The sequence below is a fragment of the Bombus vosnesenskii genome, unplaced genomic scaffold (assembly GCF_011952255.1).
Source record: "Bombus vosnesenskii isolate JDL3184/JDL3185 unplaced genomic scaffold, Bvos_JDL3184-5_v1.1 scf7180000013397, whole genome shotgun sequence".
Classification (NCBI taxonomy): domain Eukaryota; kingdom Metazoa; phylum Arthropoda; class Insecta; order Hymenoptera; family Apidae; genus Bombus; species Bombus vosnesenskii.
The window spans coordinates 490,064-512,873 of NW_022883022.1; the positions used below are offsets into that span (position 1 = coordinate 490,064).

The 22,810-nt window shown below is 44.7% G+C and overlaps 1 protein-coding gene across 19 annotated transcripts in view; it reads left to right on the forward strand.

The window, feature by feature from the left end:
• The first annotated feature begins 241 nt into the window (after window positions 1–241).
• Window positions 242–22,810, forward strand: part of LOC117237686 (muscle calcium channel subunit alpha-1) — a 42,060-nt gene continuing 19,491 nt past the window's right edge. For 15 of the 19 annotated variants that reach the window (XR_004494050.1, XM_033501947.1, XM_033501948.1 and 12 more), the window contains exons 1-23: window positions 354–664; window positions 2,038–2,143; window positions 4,569–4,708; window positions 6,655–6,761; window positions 6,875–7,027; window positions 8,445–8,641; window positions 8,726–8,829; window positions 11,035–11,198; window positions 11,694–11,796; window positions 11,934–12,079; window positions 12,205–12,278; window positions 12,349–12,500; window positions 12,601–12,718; window positions 12,802–12,894; window positions 12,986–13,106; window positions 13,282–13,373; window positions 16,782–16,954; window positions 17,032–17,138; window positions 17,240–17,360; window positions 17,784–17,913; window positions 17,975–18,141; window positions 18,476–18,563; window positions 19,195–19,302. Coding sequence is in view for 18 of the 19 variants with exons in the window: in XM_033501947.1 (XP_033357838.1) it covers window positions 354–664; window positions 2,038–2,143; window positions 4,569–4,708; window positions 6,655–6,761; window positions 6,875–7,027; window positions 8,445–8,641; window positions 8,726–8,829; window positions 11,035–11,198; window positions 11,694–11,796; window positions 11,934–12,079; window positions 12,205–12,278; window positions 12,349–12,500; window positions 12,601–12,718; window positions 12,802–12,894; window positions 12,986–13,106; window positions 13,282–13,373; window positions 16,782–16,954; window positions 17,032–17,138; window positions 17,240–17,360; window positions 17,784–17,913; window positions 17,975–18,141; window positions 18,476–18,563; window positions 19,195–19,302 (3,075 nt within the window). In the remaining variant the exon portion in view is untranslated. Of the gene's footprint in view, window positions 665–2,037; window positions 2,144–4,568; window positions 4,709–6,654; window positions 6,762–6,874; window positions 7,028–8,444; window positions 8,642–8,725; window positions 8,830–11,034; window positions 11,199–11,693; window positions 11,797–11,933; window positions 12,080–12,204; window positions 12,279–12,348; window positions 12,501–12,600; window positions 12,719–12,801; window positions 12,895–12,985; window positions 13,107–13,281; window positions 13,374–16,781; window positions 16,955–17,031; window positions 17,139–17,239; window positions 17,361–17,783; window positions 17,914–17,974; window positions 18,142–18,475; window positions 18,564–19,194; window positions 19,303–22,810 lie in introns of all 19 variants that reach the window. The other 4 variants (XM_033501941.1, XM_033501944.1, XM_033501936.1 and 1 more) reach the window with 3 other exon arrangements.

A 22,810-nucleotide genomic window follows, 5' to 3' on the forward strand; every position in this document is an offset into this window, starting at 1 on the left:
AGAACACTAACGGTTTACGTTTAACGTTTAGGTCACGGAGGGAGGTTCGAAAGAGCTCAGTGCCGTAGCATGCCGGCGAGCTGCAGCGGGTGGTGGGGCGTCTCTGAGAGAGCGCGTCGATCGGCGTCGTCAGGCGTCTACTTGGGCGTCTGCGTGGTCAGGCAGGGGCCGGAGAAGCGTGCATACGCGAGTATAACAGGAAGAGGAGGCGGAGGCGGAGGAGGAGGAGGAGGAGGAGGAGGAGGAGGCGGCGGAAGAGGAGGCGGAGGAAGCAAGAGGAAGCGAAGGAGAAGGATCAGAAGAAGAAGAAGAAGAGAAAGCACGGCGGTGATCGAGGCGAGGAGGAGGGACCGATGAGCGCGGGGGGGGATGGGGGCTCGGGGTTGGGCCCCCCTGAGCTGCCGGGGGCCCAGCCGACTGCCGCGACCCCCCCCATCCTCGGGCAGCACCGGAACTCCCAAACTGCCCAGGACGGACAGCCAGTTACCGCGCAGTCTCAAACGGGCCAGACACACGGGACCAGCACCGGTGCCGCCAAATCTGCCACCAAAAGGCCGGCTCGAAGGGGTGGCAAAGCGGTACCCGACAGACCACTCAGGGCTCTCTTTTGTTTACCCCTGAAAAATCCCGTGCGCAAAATGTGCATCGACGTTATCGAATGGAAGTATCCTTTTTACGAAACTTTTACTTTTTTCCTATCGTTACAGGAGCACGACCTGGCTTCATCCTGCCACGTTCTTCCGGTTATTTTTGGTTCAGTCAGGTTTCTCCGATATTAGGATGTATCTTGGTCTCGGGAAAAATACGAGAGAGATCTCGTCGATGCGTACGGTTTCTCGTTTCGATTCCGCGTTAAGAATCTCGTGGCGCGAGCATGGAAATCTTCGGCCGGTCTGTAACGTCTTTGAGATACTCTCCTGACCGTGTTTTACGACAGCGTTACATCGAAACTTGTCTTTTATATCCTTGCGCCTTTTCTACGTACGTATTTTTCGCTTCTTTTCATTTCTTTTCTTTTTTATTTCCTCTCTTTCCGTCCGAATAATTCTGTCCGAATAAATAAACGATAAATTAGCAAAAACGCGAGGGAGAAATTGGAGCGTAAAAATCGATTTACGAAACGAATTGTATAATCAAAATTGTATCTGTTAAATGTCTTCGCAACGAAAATGAAGTAACAGGGGTAATTTTGTATAGGTTCCCCTCGCATATATAGATCGGCCTTGATATACGCGTTGTCAAGGTTAACGTTCGCAGCAATTCCTTCGGCAAGTTCCGAGAATTTAGTTAGTTTTCGAGATACTCGCAAAAGTATCTCACCGCATGTCAGAGCGACGCGACAGTTGGTCGCAGCACGCACCGCTGTAACTGCACACAGCCTTATCTTTCAAAGTTTCGTCTCTGCTTATTCGTTTCCACTCGTTTTCCTCTCGTAACGTCTAACCTGTCGCGGGAAACGTACCGTGTTTGTTCGAGAGCGAAATAGGCCAATGGAGGCGGGTGGAAACGTATGCCGGGGAACTTGCCGGGGAACGTCAACCCTTGTTGACAAACCCATTCTAGAGTATATTGTTCAGAGCCTACCTACCCCCGCTTTTCCATTGTTACGTAAAACGTATACATACGCCGTGTTGTCTGTACGCTCGATACAACGTGCAGTGAAAAGAAGTTTGCCTCTATCAATTCAGGCCAATGTTCGTTTTCTCGCTCTCGTCGATGCTACTGATTAGACGAAGGAAACGAACGAGGGAAAGTTTTACGCGAGAAACTCTACGATATTCTTCGTAACGATAGTATAACCGTGGGAACGCGACGAGAAATTTTACAGCTTTTCGTACTTCGTTTCCGGTTAGAAGCTATCAAGATGTTGGAGAGAGAGAAAAAAAAGAAAAGTATCGGCGCTGCAGCTACCCGGTGAAGACCGGAAAATAGTAAAACGAGAGTTGCGGCATAGCGAGCCAGCATGGCGAACCATCGACCGCGTTACCGAGATTCTTTTCATTTTCCTTAGCCGGATCCCTCGACGCAACTTTTCAGACCTTTCGAGTGGCTTATTCTCATGACGATATTCGCGAATTGCATCGCCCTGGCAGTCTACACACCGTACCCATTTGGCGATTCTAATTTGACCAACCAGTATTTGGTAAGTACCTACTTTTGTTCTTAGCGCTTTTTACTCCGCTTCGAGAATCCTTTTCCCTCCCCCTCCTCCTTTTCGTGCCCCCTTAATACGATCAGAACACTCGCAAGGCCTCGCACGGCTATTTTTGTGCTTCTTTGGTAAAAATTTTACGCCACGTGCCAAGCGCTTCAACGATCGAGAAGTCGAACGCCTCGGATAAACAACTCGCAGGACCTCTTCCCTGTCTCTTATTCTCGTACATTTTACGGAGAACGAATTGATCGATGCCAGACCCCCGGATCGAAGTTCAACAGAAATATCGTTCGAACGACGAATTCCGACCAAGGAATTTCGATTAAGCTAATAATAGAGAAGATAATAGGAATAACAAGCTCCGTTCGTCGAACCACGCGATCCGGCTGGGTTATCGATAAATAAACGCTACGTCCAAGAGATAGGGTTGATGGCATGGAACTTATTCGAGGTGAAACTTCGATAATTGCTCAATCTTGCTAACATCGGCACCCATCGTTCCTCGCTATTATTGGAAAATATGATTCATATATAGGCCAGTGTATACGGGTCGAACGGAAAGACGACGGTTTTGTGAGTCACTCGGAGGCCGAGCCGATAAATTTCGCTGTTTAACGAATCGCCGATTTCAATTCTAGAATTTCAGAATCGCGAATAGTTTCGTGGTTATTGGCAGCGCTCTGTTTTTTAAATGGAACGTTGCGCGTGCTATTTAAGACGAGCGCGATAAAGGAAGACGAGAAAAAGAAAATAAGGAGCGGTCACGGTAAATATTTGCCGATGAAAGAAAAGCGATCGAGGATAGTTGGAAAGAGCTACGTACGAGGGTCGAGGTGAATTTGAGCTTGCATAGAATCGAAACTAGCGAACCCGTGTTCCGGAAAATGGATAAAAGGTTTTCCTAGATAATACGCTAAGACCTAACCTTCGAGACGAAGTATAAAACCTTCTATCAAAGGTTGGCCTTTTTCCACGGGTTTACCGCTGCCGGTAGGGTAAACGCTTGTGCGCCGCGTCAGACCGGAAACTTTGGCAAAAAGCATTTGGCTACGTAAAGAGCGTACATTGACGCGCGAGTTCCGTTTCAAGGCTGCACTCGGAGCACAAAAATAAGAAAAAACTGCTCGCGATTCGCTCGATTTCTACGTCGAACAAATTTCTACGTTCTTTCGATTTTAATTCGTCGTCCTTCATAGCATTTTCAATTACAAATTTTCCTTTGCTTCCACCTCAATAAAATACCGTTAAACGTAACGAGTTTTAGCCAACGAGAAACTTTAGGCGATAAACGAATATTTTGCGTCGGAATCTTAAAAATTCTTCGATTTATTTTACGAATTACGCGCAAGAAACGACGGACGATACATCGTTGGCGAAAGAATACGATAAAAGCGTTTTCTTCCAAAGTTACGTATCGTTATCGATATTTAAGTTCTAACAATTTCAATTTCGATAGAGATCGAGTAATCGGAGTTTGAAGAGCGCCGTTTCGATGCACGGGACATGATAATCGCGTGTCGTAAATTTTCTTTCCGATCTGACCTTTGCTGGGGTTCATGGCGAACGTGGAACGCGACGCTCGTCGTCGTAGCTCGTCACCGACCATTTTCCTTCCGGTTGGAACGTTTACGTCACGGAATCCTCTCCGTGCCGATGTGTGCCAAGAAGAGCGTAGCGCAAGTTGTTGTGGACAGTTTCGATCGACAATGTACACGCGGTATAAGCGTTTACATTTTAGTTACATTCTGGCAAACGTCGAACAAACTTGATCGGTTATCGATCGACGTGTCGAAACGATCAAAGGTTTTCCACTCTTTGCTAAATGAATTTTCAGTGTTACGCGTGATTTCTTGTCACGAGAACCTGTTAGCCAAAATAGCGACGAGTTTACAGATTAAAGCGGGTAGCTGGTCTGAACGAGTTTTCGAAAGTTGAGAAATTGCTTCCAACATTGCACCTTGCCTATACGTATTAATCGAATGCAAAAGTATTGGCGGTTTTAGATAACAGCGATAGACTGTGTTCTCTCGCGACGATAAAACCAGCCAGAAACCTTTCATTCTTGTACGTAGGCAGGATGAGTCAACGAGAGGTACGTGCTGTATAAAGTAACTCGTCGTCTATTTCGATTTCATCGAAAAACGTTTTAAACGAATCGCGTTGCTTTTCGAGAGAATCTCGATGTTTGGAAAATACGTTGGATAGCGCATACTTCTCATCGACTTATCCTGTGTGTTGCTGTTAAACGCGACAAGAAACAACGTACGACGCGTTTGACTTTCGAACGCGTGAACTTTACCTTCGAATGGACGAGCGCTTCCTTTGCGATTTATTCTCGATCGACGATGTCGCTCGAGGAAGCTCGGACGCTCCGTCGACGACTCATGTCGCACTTTCTTTCACTATGTTTCAGGAAAAAATAGAGTATATATTTCTTGTGATTTTTACGCTCGAGTGCGTCATGAAGATCATCGCTTACGGCTTCGTGGCTCATCCCGGCGCTTATCTTCGAAACGGCTGGAACATATTAGACTTCTCGATAGTAGTGATAGGGTGAGTACAATTGCGTTTCATTTTGCGCCCACAGCTGCACACGGTGATATACGGTCGTAAAACCCTACCGATCGTTACCACTGTTTCCAGTTATTAATTTGTCACCATACTCGTCGATGAAATTCGAACGCTGTTAACGTTAGAACCACCGATAGTTAACGCGAAGCTATTTCTACCAAAACCAGTGCAAATGACTGGTCTTTAAAAAATACGTAATAATAGAATATTTTTATATTTATTGATTTATTACTTTTTTACAGAGGGAATTCCATGTTATGTAGTACATTTTTGGTATTGTTAATCCATCCGGGACTATATGATCCGTAAGAGAGGGTTGACACATTTATAAAATTGTAAAACCAGTCATTTATTGATGTGGTATTTCCAGTGTTAGCATCTAGCGATCTAGCGATCGATCTGGAATTTTCCTGATAACTGATATCGTCATATCGAATGATACGCGGTAAAAATTTGAAAAGCATGTGGCAAGTTGTATAAAACGAGGAAACTGGTTAATTGAGGTTCGATGAACAGACTGCAGGACCCTTTTACACTTTGACAAGTACCAGTCATTTTCACTGGTGTTGGTATAAGTAGCCTTGATACGAAATTATTTTCAGTTTGAACACATAAAAGACAAAATAAAATTCATCATATTATCCTTTTAGTTATCGTTGCGAAAGTCGTTACATCATTGCGGAAAAATAATATATAACACGAAGTAGGAATTTCAAAATAAAATTGTAAAACCAGTCAATTCGACTGGTAGTTCTAGTGTTAATCGTACGGTAGTGTACATTTCCATTTTAATTATCATTTTTCACCACGTAACAAACATTCGCGTCAGTACCTGTAATACGTTAAACACGAAACACGCGGTTTCGTGTGTCGCGCGACTTTCCCATCCCATCGATTCATCGAAAATCGTCCGCTGTCGACGACGATCTCCTTCGCAAGAAAAACAGATTTACGCAGAGTCGATTGCTATGTTGCTATGAGTTTATCTGTCCGAAGGGAGAACACGCGTAGCTCGTAAATCGACGATTATGGGAATCGCTAGAGCCAATAACGGAAATTTTACTGCGCGCAGATTTCCCGATCAACCTGCCAATCCCATGACTACACTTTCATCGCGCTCTTCCGTCCTATTCTATTTCTCGAGAATGCCCTACCCCTGCATCCTCCATCGTCGTACAAAAGCGTGTCGCGAGTTCGCGTCGTCTCTTGGGCACGATGACATCGAATCGGCACGCGACTTCCTTTGTTCTCTGTCGCGCATTCCACTTTGATTCAATAAGTTCTGCTTACTTGGCGAAACGAGAGAGATTCCTTCTCCGCTTCACCGAGTGAGCTGCGCTTTGCGAATTAAGATAGTTTTAATTTCGACTGGAGTCGTCGTCTCTCCCAAGCATCGTTCCACTTCGCATCGTCTATCGTCGACCGACCGTCCGCGAAATCTTGCAGCGACGAGCACCCACGGATGGAATAATCGAGGGGAAACGAGACGAAATTCAAAGCAGAGAAATGGAAGTTTCTCGTTGAGGGAATTCGGCGAAACGTACGGAATTACTCGTCCAGAGACGGTGAATATTTCGTTTGGATAAAAATAGACGATTTAAAACTATGCCAATCTAAATAATTCTCTCGCTTTCGACGATAGACGATAGAAAGATGCGCTTCGTGCCCGCTCGATTTCGTGGCCGTAAACCGACGTTGGTAGGTTTCTTCGCAGCTGAATGTGCACACGCGTCACGGTCGATTCCATTTTTCTTTCTGTCGCTCAGTTTTGTGTCGCAAATGCAAGAAAATAATTTCGTCTGAAATTTGATTTGAAATTACTCGGTGGCCTGTCTCTGTCTCTGACGGAGCACGTTTCGATATACAGCAACGTATTCCACGACGAGATGATTTTTGACGTTCGATGTCGTAACATCGTCTCCTTGCAGAATGGTGAGCACGGTATTGTCGATACTTATGAAAGAAGGCTTCGATGTGAAAGCGTTGAGGGCTTTTCGGGTGCTACGACCTCTCAGGCTGGTTTCCGGCGTACCAAGTAAGATTTTCATGTCAAACAAGTGTCTTTACTCCGATTGTTTCTCGATACCAGATTGATCGAGCCCAGCGAAAGAAATGGGACGTGACGAATGTCTCTGTCGATCTGTGCAGGTCTGCAAGTAGTCCTAAACTCTATTTTGAGAGCGATGATACCCCTTCTCCATATCGCTCTGCTGGTTCTATTCGTCATCATTATTTACGCTATCATCGGCCTCGAGCTGTTCTCCGGCAAAATGCATAAAACCTGCAGGCACAATGTCACCGGTGAGTATCGTTCGCTTACGACGCGCTTGGGACACGCACGTAACGTGAAGGTGGGTATTCGTTGCATCAACGACAGCGTACGCGATGTACCGCAGCAAAATCTGCACTCGGTGACTTTCTTCGATCTTGTTCGAGAAAATCTTTCCGAAGGGATGGAAATAACGTGGAAAAGTAAGACGATCCACCGATAGAATTAGACCGGAAGGAATTTCTCGAAAGGCGAAACTTCGCGAAGTATCGTACAAATACGCGACAGATCGGCATCGACGACCACGCAACGGCGTGTTATTTCCTCGAGATTCGACGGGAGAATGTTTCTCGAAGAGACCGAAATTACGTGCAAGGCAAAGGACGATGATCCGTGGACAGGGACTCGGACCGGACAGAATTTCTCGAAACGTGAAATATCGCGATGAAGCTGGCAAAGTTGGTGCGGGAGTTCCCGTCCTAACCCCGAAACACAGTTTGCACCGGCGCTATTTTAGATATGATTCAGCCGCGGCGCAACTAACGTCTAATTATTCTTAGCGCGTGGTACGCGATCTGCGTGGCCCGCGCGTATCTCACGGTAAACAGCTGATTCACGAGAATCTGCGAATTCCTGTACTTGTCTGACGGGTCAGGCGCGAGAGCCGGATACGCGCGCAGATTCCTGGTGCGATCGTAGTCGGGCCGATGCTACCACGGGTTCCACGCACGGGTTTTTTGAGAAAATAGCGTTTCAAAGTTTCATCGAGCACGCTTCGTAAATATCAGGACACCTGTTGGTTCCGTGCGATAATTCACCCGCCAAATTCTACGTTTTGTACTTTGTCTGGCTTAGCGAAAAGACCGAAAGACCGTGCTTTGTAAAGCAATAAACTTTAAAAGGAATTAAAAAGCCTGGAACATTTAACGAATCAGCGTACAAATGCTACAACGAATAGAACGATCGGAATACTTTTTGCAAGCTTTGTAACATAGCAGTACGAGTCAATTTCGCTGGGTGATCCGAGTTGCAAGAACCGGTGACGATAGCGTAGGACGCCAAAACGTGAGAAATTACGAGACCATCGCTCTGTATCGATCATCGTCTTTCGTCGACCATTCAGGTTTTCGGTTCGAACGTCTCGCTCTAGCGTCGCGACTAGCTTCACCGCGGGTCTAAACTGACCCAACTCGCGGATCTTCGTTCGTTTATGGGAAATTTGCGACGGTGTATAAAAAGTACAGAATACACAACGTAATATGTATAACGATAATTAAACTATATAAACCGTAGAAAAAATAGCAGCTGTTAAAATATTCGACTGTCGAATCGGTTTTCTACTTGGATTCCATTTGTATAATCGCGATTCAGTTGTATACGATGTGGAAGATGACAAGGCAGCGGAGCAAAAGTAGAGAAAGAAAATATCCTCTTGAAATGGATTCACAGACGCGATCATGGACAACCCAATTCCGTGTGGGTCCGGCGGTTTCCAGTGCGATAACGTGGGACCCGAGTACTACTGTAGCAGGCGATTCTGGGAAGGTCCGAATTGGGGTATTACGAATTTCGACAACTTCGGCTTGGCCATGTTGACGGTCTTCCAATGCGTTACGCTCGAGGGCTGGACCGACGTACTCTACAACGTAAGATCGATTTCGTGGAACGTGGATACGATTCGCGAACGATCCTCGATCTCATACTTTCTTTCTGTCTGTTTGCTGGCTTAGATCGAAGACGCGATGGGAAGCTCGTGGCAATGGATCTATTTCATCTCCATGGTCATACTGGGAGCTTTCTTCGTGATGAATCTAATTCTCGGTGTACTGTCCGGGTGAGTATTAAGCGACCAGGAAAATTGAGTTGGCCGAGTCAATTGGTCGGAGAAGTCATTGTAACGCGAGGGAAGATAAGAACGAGAAGTAAACAAGGTTTCTCTTCAAGTAGATAGAAAGAAACGGGTTTAAAGCGACTGGCGAAACGGTTGATCGGCAACGCGACGTTAATTACGATAAGATTACGATTTCATTTTGCTCGCCAGGTATATTTTAAGACGCGAAACGCAATTTCTACGACAGAGTCCCGTTTCTTTTCTAATTTTGTTCGCATTTCCATCTTCTTTCGAATTACGCGAACGTAACACGGCCATACGATACGGTCGGTTTATTTTTATAAAGCGTGTTTCTACCTCTTAAAACTACGCGACAAATAGTCGTATAAATACACGTACATCAATCGTTAGGGGCTGGTCGCATAACGGATTCATTGTTCGCTACTAAAATTACTTCTCCTCGGGCTCGTAATACAACGTATTCGTACGCGTACAATGCGCGTACGTACGCTACAGCTGCCTCGGGTTACGTCTTTTTCGACTTTTACGCTACCGAAATAACCAACGGAATTGTTCCATTTCCGGCCGTGTCTGTCTCTCCTTTCAATTATCCACGGTTAACGTATCTTCGTTTTATCTAATTTCCACGTTACGGCTCGAAATCCCACTCGGTTTTACGATATTTTCTGAAACTCTTACTCGGCCTCGCCACACGTGAAGTTCGTAAAACCGAGTTTATTCTTATACATATATGCATACATACATATGCAGGGTGGCTGGTAACTGGTGGTACAAGCGGAAAGGGGGCGATTCTACGCGAAAAAAGAAGTCGAAAATATAGAATAAAAATTTTTCGTTCGAGCCTTTGTTTTCGAGAAAATCGACTTTGAATTTTCGCTCGGTGCGCGCGCGGTACGTTATAAGTGCACGCGTACCGAGCGAAAATTCAAAGTCGATTTTCTCGAAAACAAAGCCTCGAATGAAAAATTTGTATTCTACATTTTCGACTTCTTTTTTCGCGTAGAATTACCCCCTTCCCGCTTGTACCACCAGTTACCAACCACCCTGTATATATAGTTGACATATATGTGTGTCGAGTTCTCATTAGGGTTAGGGGCGTGTAACGAATCTTCATTTGGATTAGACATTGTTGTTATGCAATAGAGAAGATGTTGACTAGTACAAATATGATCATCACAGAATTTGACAAGTAACCGTGGTAATTAGATACTCGAGACGCAAATGGCAATGATCTTAGGCTCAATAACGAATCCACGGTCAACGGGGTAGCAAATGTGCTTTCTTCCAAAGTGCAAGTCGAACTGAACTCACTGGCGCACAATTCAAGTGTAACTCGACTTACTCGTCCACAAGTAGAACTCAACTAATTTGCCCACAGTACAAGTAGAACTCAACTAACTTCTCCAGTCCAAGTCAAACTGCGCTTATGTACTCTTCTCCGTACCTCTCTGTATCCCTCGGGTCAACTGTATTTTTAAGGAGAGCTGTACAACTATTTGATACCTCTTTTAGGTAAAAACGTCCATCCCGTGACCGTGGCTACGTTCAGCGACCCGTTGTGTCACTTCGAGCCCAAGCCTATTGTCATAATTCTCGGGCACACATAATCCGATTAAATCATAAACAACTACTTCTAAGTTTTATTATTTAAGCACAGCTATAATGAAGAGTCTAGACTAGAGTATTACGGGTGTTCCCAAAAATTCCAAAAGAAAAGCCCCGATATCTTTTCATCTCCGACGTATGTATTATATGTATGGTTGATATATCGATCCTCGAGTGTCGCAGTCTCCTAAGAAAGATTTAAATATAAACATCCCTTTTGTTGTCTACGTTACGTAGCGGTGGCTTAGACGACCGAGCCGTAAAAGCGCGTCTTATCAAAGTGCACAGCGAATTCGTCGTCGTTCCGCTTTAAACGATAAAACGGCTCGAATGCCCCGGGGAGAAAAATAGAGCGGATAATCTGGAAGATTGTCAGCTTGTGTCGCATCACGGGACAAGGGACTGCGAGTCAAGTCCCCTCGCTTTGTACCAGCAACTCGCTGTTGCTCTCGTTCCTTTTGTTATTTACGCGAAACTCGCACGCAACTCTCGATTTCCGTTTCATTCGCGCGCGTTTCAATTACACTTCTCGTCGGCGTCTCTGATATCGCGTTGCGACCAACGTACCTTTGCCCGGTGCAGCGAATTCTCCAAGGAGAGAGAGAAAGCAAAAGCGAGAGGCGACTTCCACAAACTCAGAGAGAAGCAGCAGATCGAGGACGACCTGAGGGGCTATCTGGACTGGATCACCCAGGCCGAGGATATCGAACCGGAAACCGACGAGCCGAAGATGCAGGACGGCAAAAGTGAGTTACCTACGAGCGGTTTATTAAACGCATCTATGCAAAACTCGAGGATTACGATTTTTAAGAAGCCAAACGAATCTCAGTTTCGATTCTGTTCCCTCGATACCTTCGATAACGTGTCCGTAAAGATACAAGAGATTTCGATTTACGTTTAACGAGACAGAGGACGACGTAGATCGCGAACGACTTTGCAAAACTTTAACCGCGCCAAAATAGTTAAAATTCTACATTGTTCGTCTAATTGTCGATCGACGGTTAATTTCGTAATGCAGACTGATCGTTAGCTTTTAGCGACAAATCTATCGATATATTCCGTTACTTAGGAACGACGATGTTATTTAAACAGCTTGTTGGTTCCACGAATTTCCACTCGCAAACTTCTGCAAAATCTACCCGTCTTTCTTTCTTTACTTTCCGCTGATGCTTCGTACGGTATAGGGATGTTTGTCTCGTGTACGAAGCAAACGGATAATAAGAATAAAACGACTTTCGCAGCGAAACAACAGAACGAGATGGAAAGCACGGATCAGTTAGAGGGCGACGAGGAAGGGGTTCAACAGGAATCGTTGTGGAGAAGGAAAAAGCTGGATTTCGACAGGTAGGAGGGTGGAGACGCGCTTTCTTGTTTTATTTCGTTGAAGCGAGTTATAATAAAGGGGAAAGCGGAAGGTGGAAAAGCGAGCCTCGCTACTTAGCTTGCCTTTGATCGCACGAATTTGCAATGGAAATTCACAGGGTAAACAGAAGAATGAGGAGGGCGTGCAGAAAAGCAGTCAAGTCGCAGGTTTTCTACTGGTTGATCATAGTATTGGTTTTCCTGAATACCGGCGTTCTGGCCACCGAACACTACAATCAACCTCATTGGTTGGATGACTTTCAAGGTACGCGATCCTCTCGCTGCTATTTGATATTCCAACATTCGATTCTCTCCAATATGCAGATTCATTATGCCTCGCGTTGCACCTTACTTTTCCATTTAAAATACCGTTGCTTCTCGGTTACGCAGAGATCACAAACATGTTTTTCATCGCGTTGTTTTCCATGGAGATGATGCTGAAGATGTATAGCTTAGGATTTCAAGTAAGTTTCACGGCAAACGATGTTTCTCAAGGAAAATTTCTCTCGATAAAAACGTTTGTTATTGGAACAGGGTTACTTCGTCTCGCTCTTCAATCGGTTCGATTGTTTCGTCGTGATCGGCTCCATCACCGAGATGATCCTCACGAATACTCACGTGATGCCACCGCTCGGCGTTTCCGTTCTCCGTTGCGTCCGGTTGCTCAGGGTATTTAAAGTGACAAAGTAAGTTTACACGGAGAGGTCTGTCGGTCACCCGCTACAAGGAACACGCTGCGCATTTCTACACGCATTTACCTTAAACGAACGCGATGCAATTTTACAGATATTGGAGGTCGTTGTCGAATTTGGTGGCTTCCCTTTTAAACTCCATACAATCGATCGCGTCTTTGTTGCTTCTGCTCTTCCTTTTTATCGTGATCTTCGCCCTGCTGGGCATGCAGGTACGATTCGTCGCTCTTTCTCGTCTCTCCGCGTCCATCGTCGATGGATAACGAGGCTCTAACATTCTCCATTTTTTTCACAGGTGTTTGGTGGAAAATTCAATTTTAGCGATTTACAGAACAAGCCCCGTCACAATTTCGACAGCTTTTGGCAAAGTTTGTTAACCGTCTTTCAGGTAAGCTTGCACGTTTTTTAACGCTTTGAACGCGCCGTCGAAGCTTAAATCGATTATATCCGACTATCGAACGTCGTCGTACAATTTATAGATATTAACCGGCGAAGATTGGAACGCCGTTATGTACGATGGAATTAGAGCCTATGGCGGTGTTTCAAGCTTTGGCATGCTCGCCTGTTTCTATTTCATCATTCTCTTTATATGCGGTAACTGTATCCTTTTTACCGTGAAAATACGCAAACAGCGACGAGCCTCGTCCAATTACGTAATTTTCCATCCTCCATTCGATACGCCATCCGACAATATTTACGAACCATAGGGTACATATTACGCGCGACAAACACATTTTTATCCTCGTTTAACGTTCCTTGACCAAGACAATTGCAGATATCCTACTGAACGTCTTCTTGGCCATCGCTGTCGACAACCTCGCCGATGCCGAATCGTTAACTGCCATCGAGAAAGAAGCCGAAGAGGGGGTGAGCTTTTCTCAATTTTAAAATACGCTCGCGCTCTCATAAATTTCCATGGAGATCGTTTCGTCTAAATTCAAACGGCTGGCCCGTCATCCGCCATCGATGCAATCGCGTAGACTCTTTTCATACGAATCGAAACGGTATATCGCGAAACTCGTAGGTAGTTTGACGCATTTGCGGCAAATCTCGCGGTGCAAAAATGCACAGGACGCCCGTATCTAGCGTACGAACGTAACAGTATCTTTTGCGATATCCAGTGAGTCGAACGATCGTCTATTCGATGTTCCGTTTTATCCTATCACGTTCGTAAAATATCAATTGGTCTCTCAATTATCTATTAGGTTGTCCGAAAAGTTATAACAATAATAAAATAGACGCACAATGTCTTTTGTTTTATATTGGGTTATTGAATTATGCGCGAACGTAATGATAGAAATATGTAGAGGATGGTTGGTCGGTTTAAACGACGAGATGACTCGATGTTAAAACCGTCAAATGTGTTTGAAAATAATGAATAAATACGGAGAATGTTCGCTGAGAAGCTCGGTACTAACTGATTCGCTAAAAACTGTTATTGATCGCTATTAAAATTGCTCGAGACCGAGACTGAAAATCTGTTCAGCTTAGGATCGCGTTTATTTATTTACTGGTCAAGGGAGTAGCGGAAAGTTTAAGTTCGTCTTTGTTTGACAGAGTTTTTATTATTACGTTACGTATTATTACATTTTTATTATTACATTTATATATCATACATTTACATATCATTATTACATTTATTATTACGTTACGTATGTTCTAACGGCGTTGATACTCCGAGGCAAAACAACAACATGATTCGAATTGTCCTCTAGCTCATGTGCAGCTACATCGCCACAGTTAGAAAAGGAATCAAATAGTATCGAAAACTTGGCATTCAACTCCTTCTGGGAATTTTTGTTGTACACGCTTTGACGGTTTACAAAATTGCAACAAGGAAGGATGTAACTATTAGAAGATTTAGAGAATTATTAGCTGCAAAATTATTAGGGTTGTCTGAAAATACAGAAAATCCTTGTCTTCGACGGAGTCGGTATAATATCATCGTTCGGAAAAATGATTCCGGAAGAAGCATTAGACGCGCATGCAAACTATGTTATGCGGATAAAGACGTCGAACGGACCGACCAAACACACGAGAGAATTTAAAGAAAACAACAACTTATTGTCCAAATTGTCCCGACCAACCTCAGCTTTGTATAGAATGCTTCAAAGTTTTACGTTCTAAATAATTTTCTTAATAAACCATCTCCGTATTACTTTTATAACTTTCTGTGCAATATCTTTTCAAACACTTACGACGATCCTTCGCAAGTAGTCGAATAAGCGTCACCCGAATACGGGTGACACTGCCCGATCAGAAACTTTGCCGCGGCTACAAATATAACGAAATGGATCGTGCCTAATTCAATAAAACAATATAAAACAGAAATTGTTGTTCATCTATTATGGAAACGAAAGAAACATTTCCGACAACCTAATATCTTTCTCCAAAGCTGTGTCAAACGTCTTTTCTACGCGTCACGTCGTTGGTTCCGACTCGTAGAAACGGACACGTAAAAAGACTAATCGCGGTCATTTTTGCAAAATAACTAAAAACTACGTGACAAGGACGAAAGATCCGCGGAATCTTTTAAAAATCTCTTTTTCTTTATTTTTGGTAAAAAAACGTCGATCATCTTCCACGGTATGCCAAGGATTAAACGAGCACTGGTAAGTACGTTGAAACGTTCGACGCATTTGGAAAAAGCGAGCGTCACGGTGTCGCGCGAATAAACGTTTGGTCGTCGCGTTTACATAGTTGCAAGGGCGAAGAAAATTAGAATGCCAGCCGTTTTATCGTTCTCAAAGAGCATCGAGTGGGAAGGCTCGTTTGCCGACGCGCTGGTAATCACGACTGCCTCGACAGAAGGCGTCGCGACGCCAGCGTTGACGCCGGCTTCGACGCCGTTCGACCGACTTTTTATTGCCCGTTACGCGTCTTAAAGCGCGTACCTTGCGAATATTCGACGCGCCGTAATTCATCCGACCGCGTATCTAGGGCGGCCACGAATTCCCGATAGAAATATCGCTGTTTTCTGGTCGTAACAAATTTTTAATTACGCGCCATAAAACCATAGTTGTTGATATTCAACCTGCTGCTGACCTGCTTGATGTTTGCAATTAACGCGCAGCATAAATCCGAATGCCGATGAATGGTTTCCAAAGATATTTCGCGGCAACGTGAAAGCAGATTTAATTGTTGCACTTGGTCCGAGATTCGAATCTTTTCATAGCGTAACGCGAGAAACATCAACGTACGAAACGCAATTATTTATTTAATATTCATCTTCTATAAAACACTTTTTCTACCTGACGCCGGGTACCGCATTGGCACACGACTAACGAAACGTACATTTTCGCGTATATTTATTTGCTGGTATTTTTACCAAGCAGATACGAATCTTCGGTCAACCGTTTTACGAGCTGAAAGATTTAACGGATAAGACATTTCCGTGCGACCTTGGAGGGAGCTAGATCTACCGCGATATATTTTTATGAGCAGGTTGAACGTCGCTGTGCAAATGATTTTTAATACGACGCTGAATCGCCCACAACTATGCCATCTCCTTTAAACCGAACGCCTCGTTTGCTCCAACTGTTGCTGCGAACTACGTACCGCGTACAAAGGACGCACGCGAAATCGGGGTCATCCCGATCGAATACCGATACTCCGAAATTAAAACCGTTATCCAGAAACATTCGCTCCATTATTGTTCGCTATCGTTTTCTATTCGTTCGTCCGCCTTTTTGACCACATTTCGTATATAACGAAATTCTATAACGGTTTCGAAGTAAATACGCGAAGTAACTCGAGCGTGAAAAGCGGTGGCAAAGGTGGAGGAAAGAGAGCTATCGGTGTCGTCTTCGTTATCGAACAAACGAACCCTCACGGCGAAGTATCATCGCGTCTATCGTGTACAGCTTCGCGTTAGAAGGTTTAATCGTTCGTGATTTTTCGATAAGCTAATGAAAAATCGATCGCTCTCGAGTATTAACCCGAGGGCGAGGGTTGATTCCGCTTCGATGCTTCATGAAATTCGACGAGATCCACGGCTCGAGTTTCTTCTACTTTAAATAGGACGTCGAGTCAACGTCTCTTTTTGCTTATTAATAGACAAACTATCTCGCGCGAAACGAACGCTAGATTTTCCTGCCGTATTAATTAACCGTTCTCGATCGGCATATTTTTCCGCCGGCCTTGGACGTTCGTCGCGCCGCCACGGTACCCTACGATTTTTCAAAACGAATCCTAATCTTTGCACAAAGATTCACTCGCCTGTCCAACTAGTGACAAATAGATGGCGAGTAACAGACGAATTCGTGGATTTCTCAGGGGGAGAAGAATAAACAGCACAGTGCCTCGGCGAGTAGAGACGAAGTGAGCGGGGAACAGGGTGATGACGGTGGCGAAGGAACCGGTGCAGAGGACGAAGGCGGTGGAACCGACCTCGAACACGATCCTAACGAAACGATGGAGGATTACGAGGCAGCCGTGGACACGGAAACGTAAGCGATCTTCCTGTATAATATGCAAATCGATAGATAAATACGATTTAAGATTCATTCGATTAACGTGTCCTCAGGTCGGAGAAAAGCGACGATACGAACAATCACGCCAAGGTGCGACTGAACATAGAATCCGACGAGGAAGTGGAGGAAGAGGAGGAAGTCGAACACAACGAGATGCACGGTATCTACGCTTTCTTCTTTCGTTTGTCAAACGTCTCGGAAATTCACTCTTTGTACTTTGTTCGTCGTCGATGACAATTACCTGCTGTTTAATTTATCCAGATGACGGTGCGGATCACGAGGTATCGGCTAGACCACGAAGAATGTCCGAATTCAACATGGCTACGAAGACAGAACCGATTCCAGCCGGTTCGTCTTTCTTCCTCTTCTCGCAAACGAACAGGTACCAACGACGTTTACCGTGCTTCTTCGAAAACATATTTTTTATACACAGGCTGGTTGGTAACTGGTGGTACAACCGGAAAGGGGGTGATTCTACGCGAAAAAAGAAGTCGAACATATAGAATAAAAATTTTTCATTCGAGGCTTTGTTTTCGAGAAAATCGACTTTGAATTTTCGCTCGGTGCGCGCGCGGTACGTTATAACGCGATAAAGTGCACGCGTTCCGAGCGAAAATTCAAAGTCGATTTTCTCGAAAACAAAGCCTCGAACGAAAAATTTTTACTCTATATTTTCGACTTCTTTTTTCGCGTAGAATCACCCCCTTTCCGCTTGTACCACCAGTTATCAACCACCCTGTATACAAAAATCGTGGTTGGTCGCGATACTTTTCTATTCCAACGACTTCCGTCGTTCGTGTTTCAGATTTCGAGTGTTTTGCCACTGGCTGTCTAACCACAGCTACTTCAGCAACATGATCCTCGTATGTATCATGATATCTTCGGCCATGTTAGCGGCCGAAGATCCTTTACGCGCGTCCTCTTATAGAAATCAGGTAAGACGACCGACGAATATTCGTTTAAATTCCACCGTAACCATGCTGTTCGTGGTTGTAGATTTTACTGAATTTTGACTATTTTTTCACCACGGTATTTACGATCGAGATCTGTTTAAAGATGATCTCGTTCGGTTTTATTATACACGACGGTGCATTCTGCCGGTCGGCGTTCAATTTGCTCGACCTTTTGGTCGTGTGCTCTTCTCTCATCTCTATGTCTTTCAGGTAAGAATTATACGACGTTTCCTTCTCCGTAAAATAACGTTTACTTTTCGACGTTTCAAAAAGCTTTCTGCGGCAAATTTCACGAGCGCGCTTTGCTCTTACGTCGCGTTTACCTTCATCGACTTGGCGTTGAAGAAACGAATTTCTGAAGAAAAACGTAATATCTGTTCCTAACGTTTCGAGTACGTTTTTCACGTTAGAATTCACAAAGAATTCTTTTAATCGTTTCGGTCGATACTACCGTCTGCTCCTGAAGTTTGACCGCCACTTTTCACCATCGACTTTCTGCGACAGCCTGTAAAACCAGACGTTTATTTCACCATTTCTGTTTCAGTTCCGGCGCGTTTTCAGTGGTGAAAGTACTGCGTGTATTACGCGTGTTGAGACCTCTACGCGCCATCAATCGTGCCAAGGGATTAAAGGTATCTTTCTTCGCTCGTTAGCCACGAACAATTAGCGAACTTGCCAAATCGGTCCCGGATGATATAGCACATGCCCCGAAGTAGACGTACGAATAACGTTTGATACCAAAGTAGCTTTCAGTTGCGATCTTAGATTCGAGTTACGTGAAAATTCAAGCAATTGTTCTTTCGAAGCTAGCAAAGCCGATCCATCGAGTCTGCACGGTATCAGACTGCTCGCGATTGCTTTTCAAAGTCGACACTTTTACCGATACTTTGGTGAAACATTTCGAATCTTCCGTATTGCAAGGGAAACTCTTTCCAACGAATTCATAAATTCGATCAACGAACCGATATAACTTACTTCGCGTCCATGTGTAATTTATCTTGTTTCCATTCTTCTACGTCCATAGTTTCCTATTGCGATTCGGAGAGTAGTATCAAAAAAAAAAAAAAAAAAAGAAAAAAGAAAAAAGAAAAGAAAAAAAGAAAAAGAAACGTAAACGATTCTGAGAAAAAAAAACAAAGTAAGAAGTAAAAAAAAGACTGATTAAAAAAAAAAACGAGTGACATCCGACGTAATAAATTAGTCGGCACACGTAATCTCATTTGTAAAGGAGCGAATCTACATTATAATTAATGTTGAACCCAGCACGTAGTACAGTGCGTCATCGTAGCGGTAAAGACTATCGGAAACATAGTCCTCGTCACCAGCCTCCTGCAGTTCGTGTTCGCCGTCATTGGCGTACAACTGTTCAAGGTAGGATTGCCAGGCCCCGCACACTAAACGGTCCTGGGACATTCCTTCCAACCTCTCGTAGTACACTAGAGTGGCATAATATACAACCAAAACCTTCGATACCCCCCTCTCATTGACCCCTCAGCCCTCTCTTACGATCCGATATTATATGCATATATTATCGTCATTCTCGTTCATCCATTACTTCACATACGTTTGATGCAACGCCGAGATAATTCACCATCACCAAACTCACTACTACCAATTCGTCTACCACCTCGGTACGCCTTTGCTCGACATCCCGACAGCCTTCTTCGACGATTATTCGCCACTTTCTCCGTTTTCTGTGCATTGCGTATCGTCGTTTCGAGTCAAAGAAAATAGATGGAACAAAGAGAAAAGAAAGAACGGAGAAGAAAGAGGAGAAACGGAGGAGAAATAATCGTCGAGAGGCGCGGGCACGAAGCAAACGTTGTTTTTTCCGACAGATGCACCTCTGGGTACCTTCCCTGTGAAACGAACTGTTTTGCGTGTAACTTGTTCATTGGGTTTCTTGTCTCGACACTCTCTCCCCGAAACCTCTCACTGGGATTACCCTGATTTCTTCTTTCCCTCGAACGTTTTTCTTTCTTTCCATCGATATTACGTGTAGCCTAACGATCGAACGACTGCCCCTGTTCGCGACACTTTTACGCTCTTTGTAAACGAATTTCGTTTCAAGCGAGATGATCGCTTTTACGCGAACGCGACCAACTCGTTCATTTACATTCGCGATCTTTTCACGAGCGTTTACCATCGATTCGAACGTTGCCGCGTAAACAGTCGCACTTTCTTTGTCCTTAAAAGACTGTTACCGTTGCGTGAAAGACCGTTGGCTTGTATCGCGATCACTTTAACAGGAAAGTAAAATCGTTTGTCGTAGTTTTACGAACGATCGTCCACTGTGTTACGCGTCGTTCGTGGGACAACGATGTGGCAACTCGTTGCAAATAATAGAAAACGCGAAACGCGCGGCGAGGCTTTATTTTTCTTTGCGTACGCGAATCAGCCGAATGATGCGAGAGTTGTCGCGATCGTTGCTGACGATCGATAGCGGATCGTTTCTCGCGAGATCGTTGATGGAACACTGTTTCTACTAAACTATCGTGCTAGCATAGGAAAGACGATCGTAATCGACAGCTGGCCGGGAAGCGGCCGATTCTTTTCATTTTCTTGTCCTTTTGTTACGTTTCGAGCAACAAATATATCTATACGTACTATAACGTATACTTACGTATCGAACGATTCACGTAATAGACGAGTGACCGGGGGGAGATGAGATGGTAGCTGAAAAAGAAAAAAGACAAGAAAAAAGAAAAAAGAAAAAAGAACGTAGATAGAGACGGGATGGAAGTTCGCTGTCGCGCACATACATCTACATACTATCTATATATGTGTATGCGTGTACGTCACCACTTTTCGGAGGAAACAATTTTACAGAAAGCGGCTTTTCGCAAGATCTATTATATGGTCTTTGGTCTTTCGACTTTGGCTTTCGTATCTTCGTTTATTTCTCCTTTGTCTGGACACCTACGACTTTCTTTGTCTCTCTTTTCCTCTCTTTCTTTCTTCTACTTCTGTCTTTGTCTCTGTTTCTCTTCCTCTTTCTTCCCTTGTCTTCTTTTTTTTTTTTATTTTTGCCTTTACTTGGTCGTTCGAGACTCCGTAGCTGGAAGACTAAATATCAAAGACACGCGGATACGAAACGGACAACCGTTGTCGGACGCGATGACAAAAAGGCCGCGGAAGAATATCGCGCGCAAACGGGTAAATCGAGTGGTGAAACGAAAGACCGCGTGATTGAAGGATATCTATCGATCCGATGTATACCGGCGATGTTACCGACGACGATGGTTGGTCCAGATCGTACGCGTGTTTCGATACACCGACACGATACGACGCGGTACGACACGGTACGATACGACACGACACGACACGACACGACACTGAGAGACTCACGTTTACAGGCTGCGTGGTTAAAACCGATAGTAGAGGATTGTTTGAAAATTGCATGCTTGTGCCGGCTGAGCGTTGCAGTGGTGTGCCGCTATATTAACACGAGAGAAAGGAAAGGGAAAGAAGGAAAGGACTCGGTGTTCCGCCACTCTTTTCGCAAGCATCGGTCTCGAGCTCGAGATTCCAGACAGAATCGTAGAAAAAGCAGAGAGTCGAACAACGCGTTATCCTTTTGTCTCGTCGATTTCCGCAATTGCCTCGAAACGAAGCATCACGGCACTTCTCTGTCCGGTCTACTCGCAGAATTTTTTTCGTCCCGTCCTCGATCGGAATTTCATCGTATCGACTGTACGTATAATCGTCGCTCGAACACAGATCGATTCTACATTTTCTTCGTTTAGCTACGCAAGGCTCGCCGAGATATTCGAACGCTCGTTGCTGAATGCTCGTTTTACGAAAATACGTAGGCAAAAATATACACGTCGCGAGAATTGCCTCGAGTCGCGTCTCTATCTTTTCCATCGAAATGAAAAGAAGACGAAGGACGATCGCTTTCGAATTTCAACGAGAGAATCGCCACGCTGTTTCGTCGCGATACCGGCGAGCATAATTTCCACCAAGTTGGACAATTTCGCGTATATTCCGAAAGAATTATCCACGCGTTCGAATATTTTCGCGCGCTACGATTAGAACGTAGCTGGTGTTTGCCGCGATCGCTAGAAATAAAGTTCGACAGCGGAGGAAACGCTTAGCGAGCAAACTTAGACGAGTCGTAGCATAGTGTACCTTGGTTGCTTCGTTTAATTAGCTTTAGAATGGTTAGACAGAAGCGGACCACGTAGTTTCGCCGCGTATCGATCCCTCGTCGTTACGCGCTCCTCCACGATATCAACGATCACACGCACGAGCCTCGACGCGTCTCTCACGCGTCGATGCATCGTCAACGACCCGATAGTTGTAGCCAGACGCTTTAGTTCGCCGTTTCCTTCGATTCACGAGCGATCGTTTAAGCTGCAATGATGCAGTTTCCTTTGGTTCGATCGCCGAGCCTCCGACGATTTGCGTCGGTTGCGTTCGGTCGACGAAACGAGAGGCGAAAGGCGAGTGACAAACGTGTCCTTGGTGCCTGGAAAGAGTGCGAGAGGGTGAAAATTACATGGGTTGGCAGTCGGAAAAGTCCTGCTTCGGTCGATGAAACTCGAGAGGTTTTTACAAAGAAACACTGTGAAACGTAGATCGCGAATGAAATATCCCAGAAGGTGTTAGTTACGCATAACGCGTCTGCGATGCCAGTTACTTTTCTTCACGATCGAACAGATCCGTCGTCAGAACCGGAAGAACGTTCTTGTAGTTTGGTTTGCTCGTGTATCTCAGACACAGCGCTTCCATCGACTAAAGAAACCAAGCGCTTAAAGGAACAACAAGTTTTTACGATACGTACACCGTTATCTACTCTGCCGTCAGAAAATTCGACTTTTCTTTTATTTTGCGCGCGGTCGAACGTAACGTCGAGTCGATCGTGCGTTATCGGCGT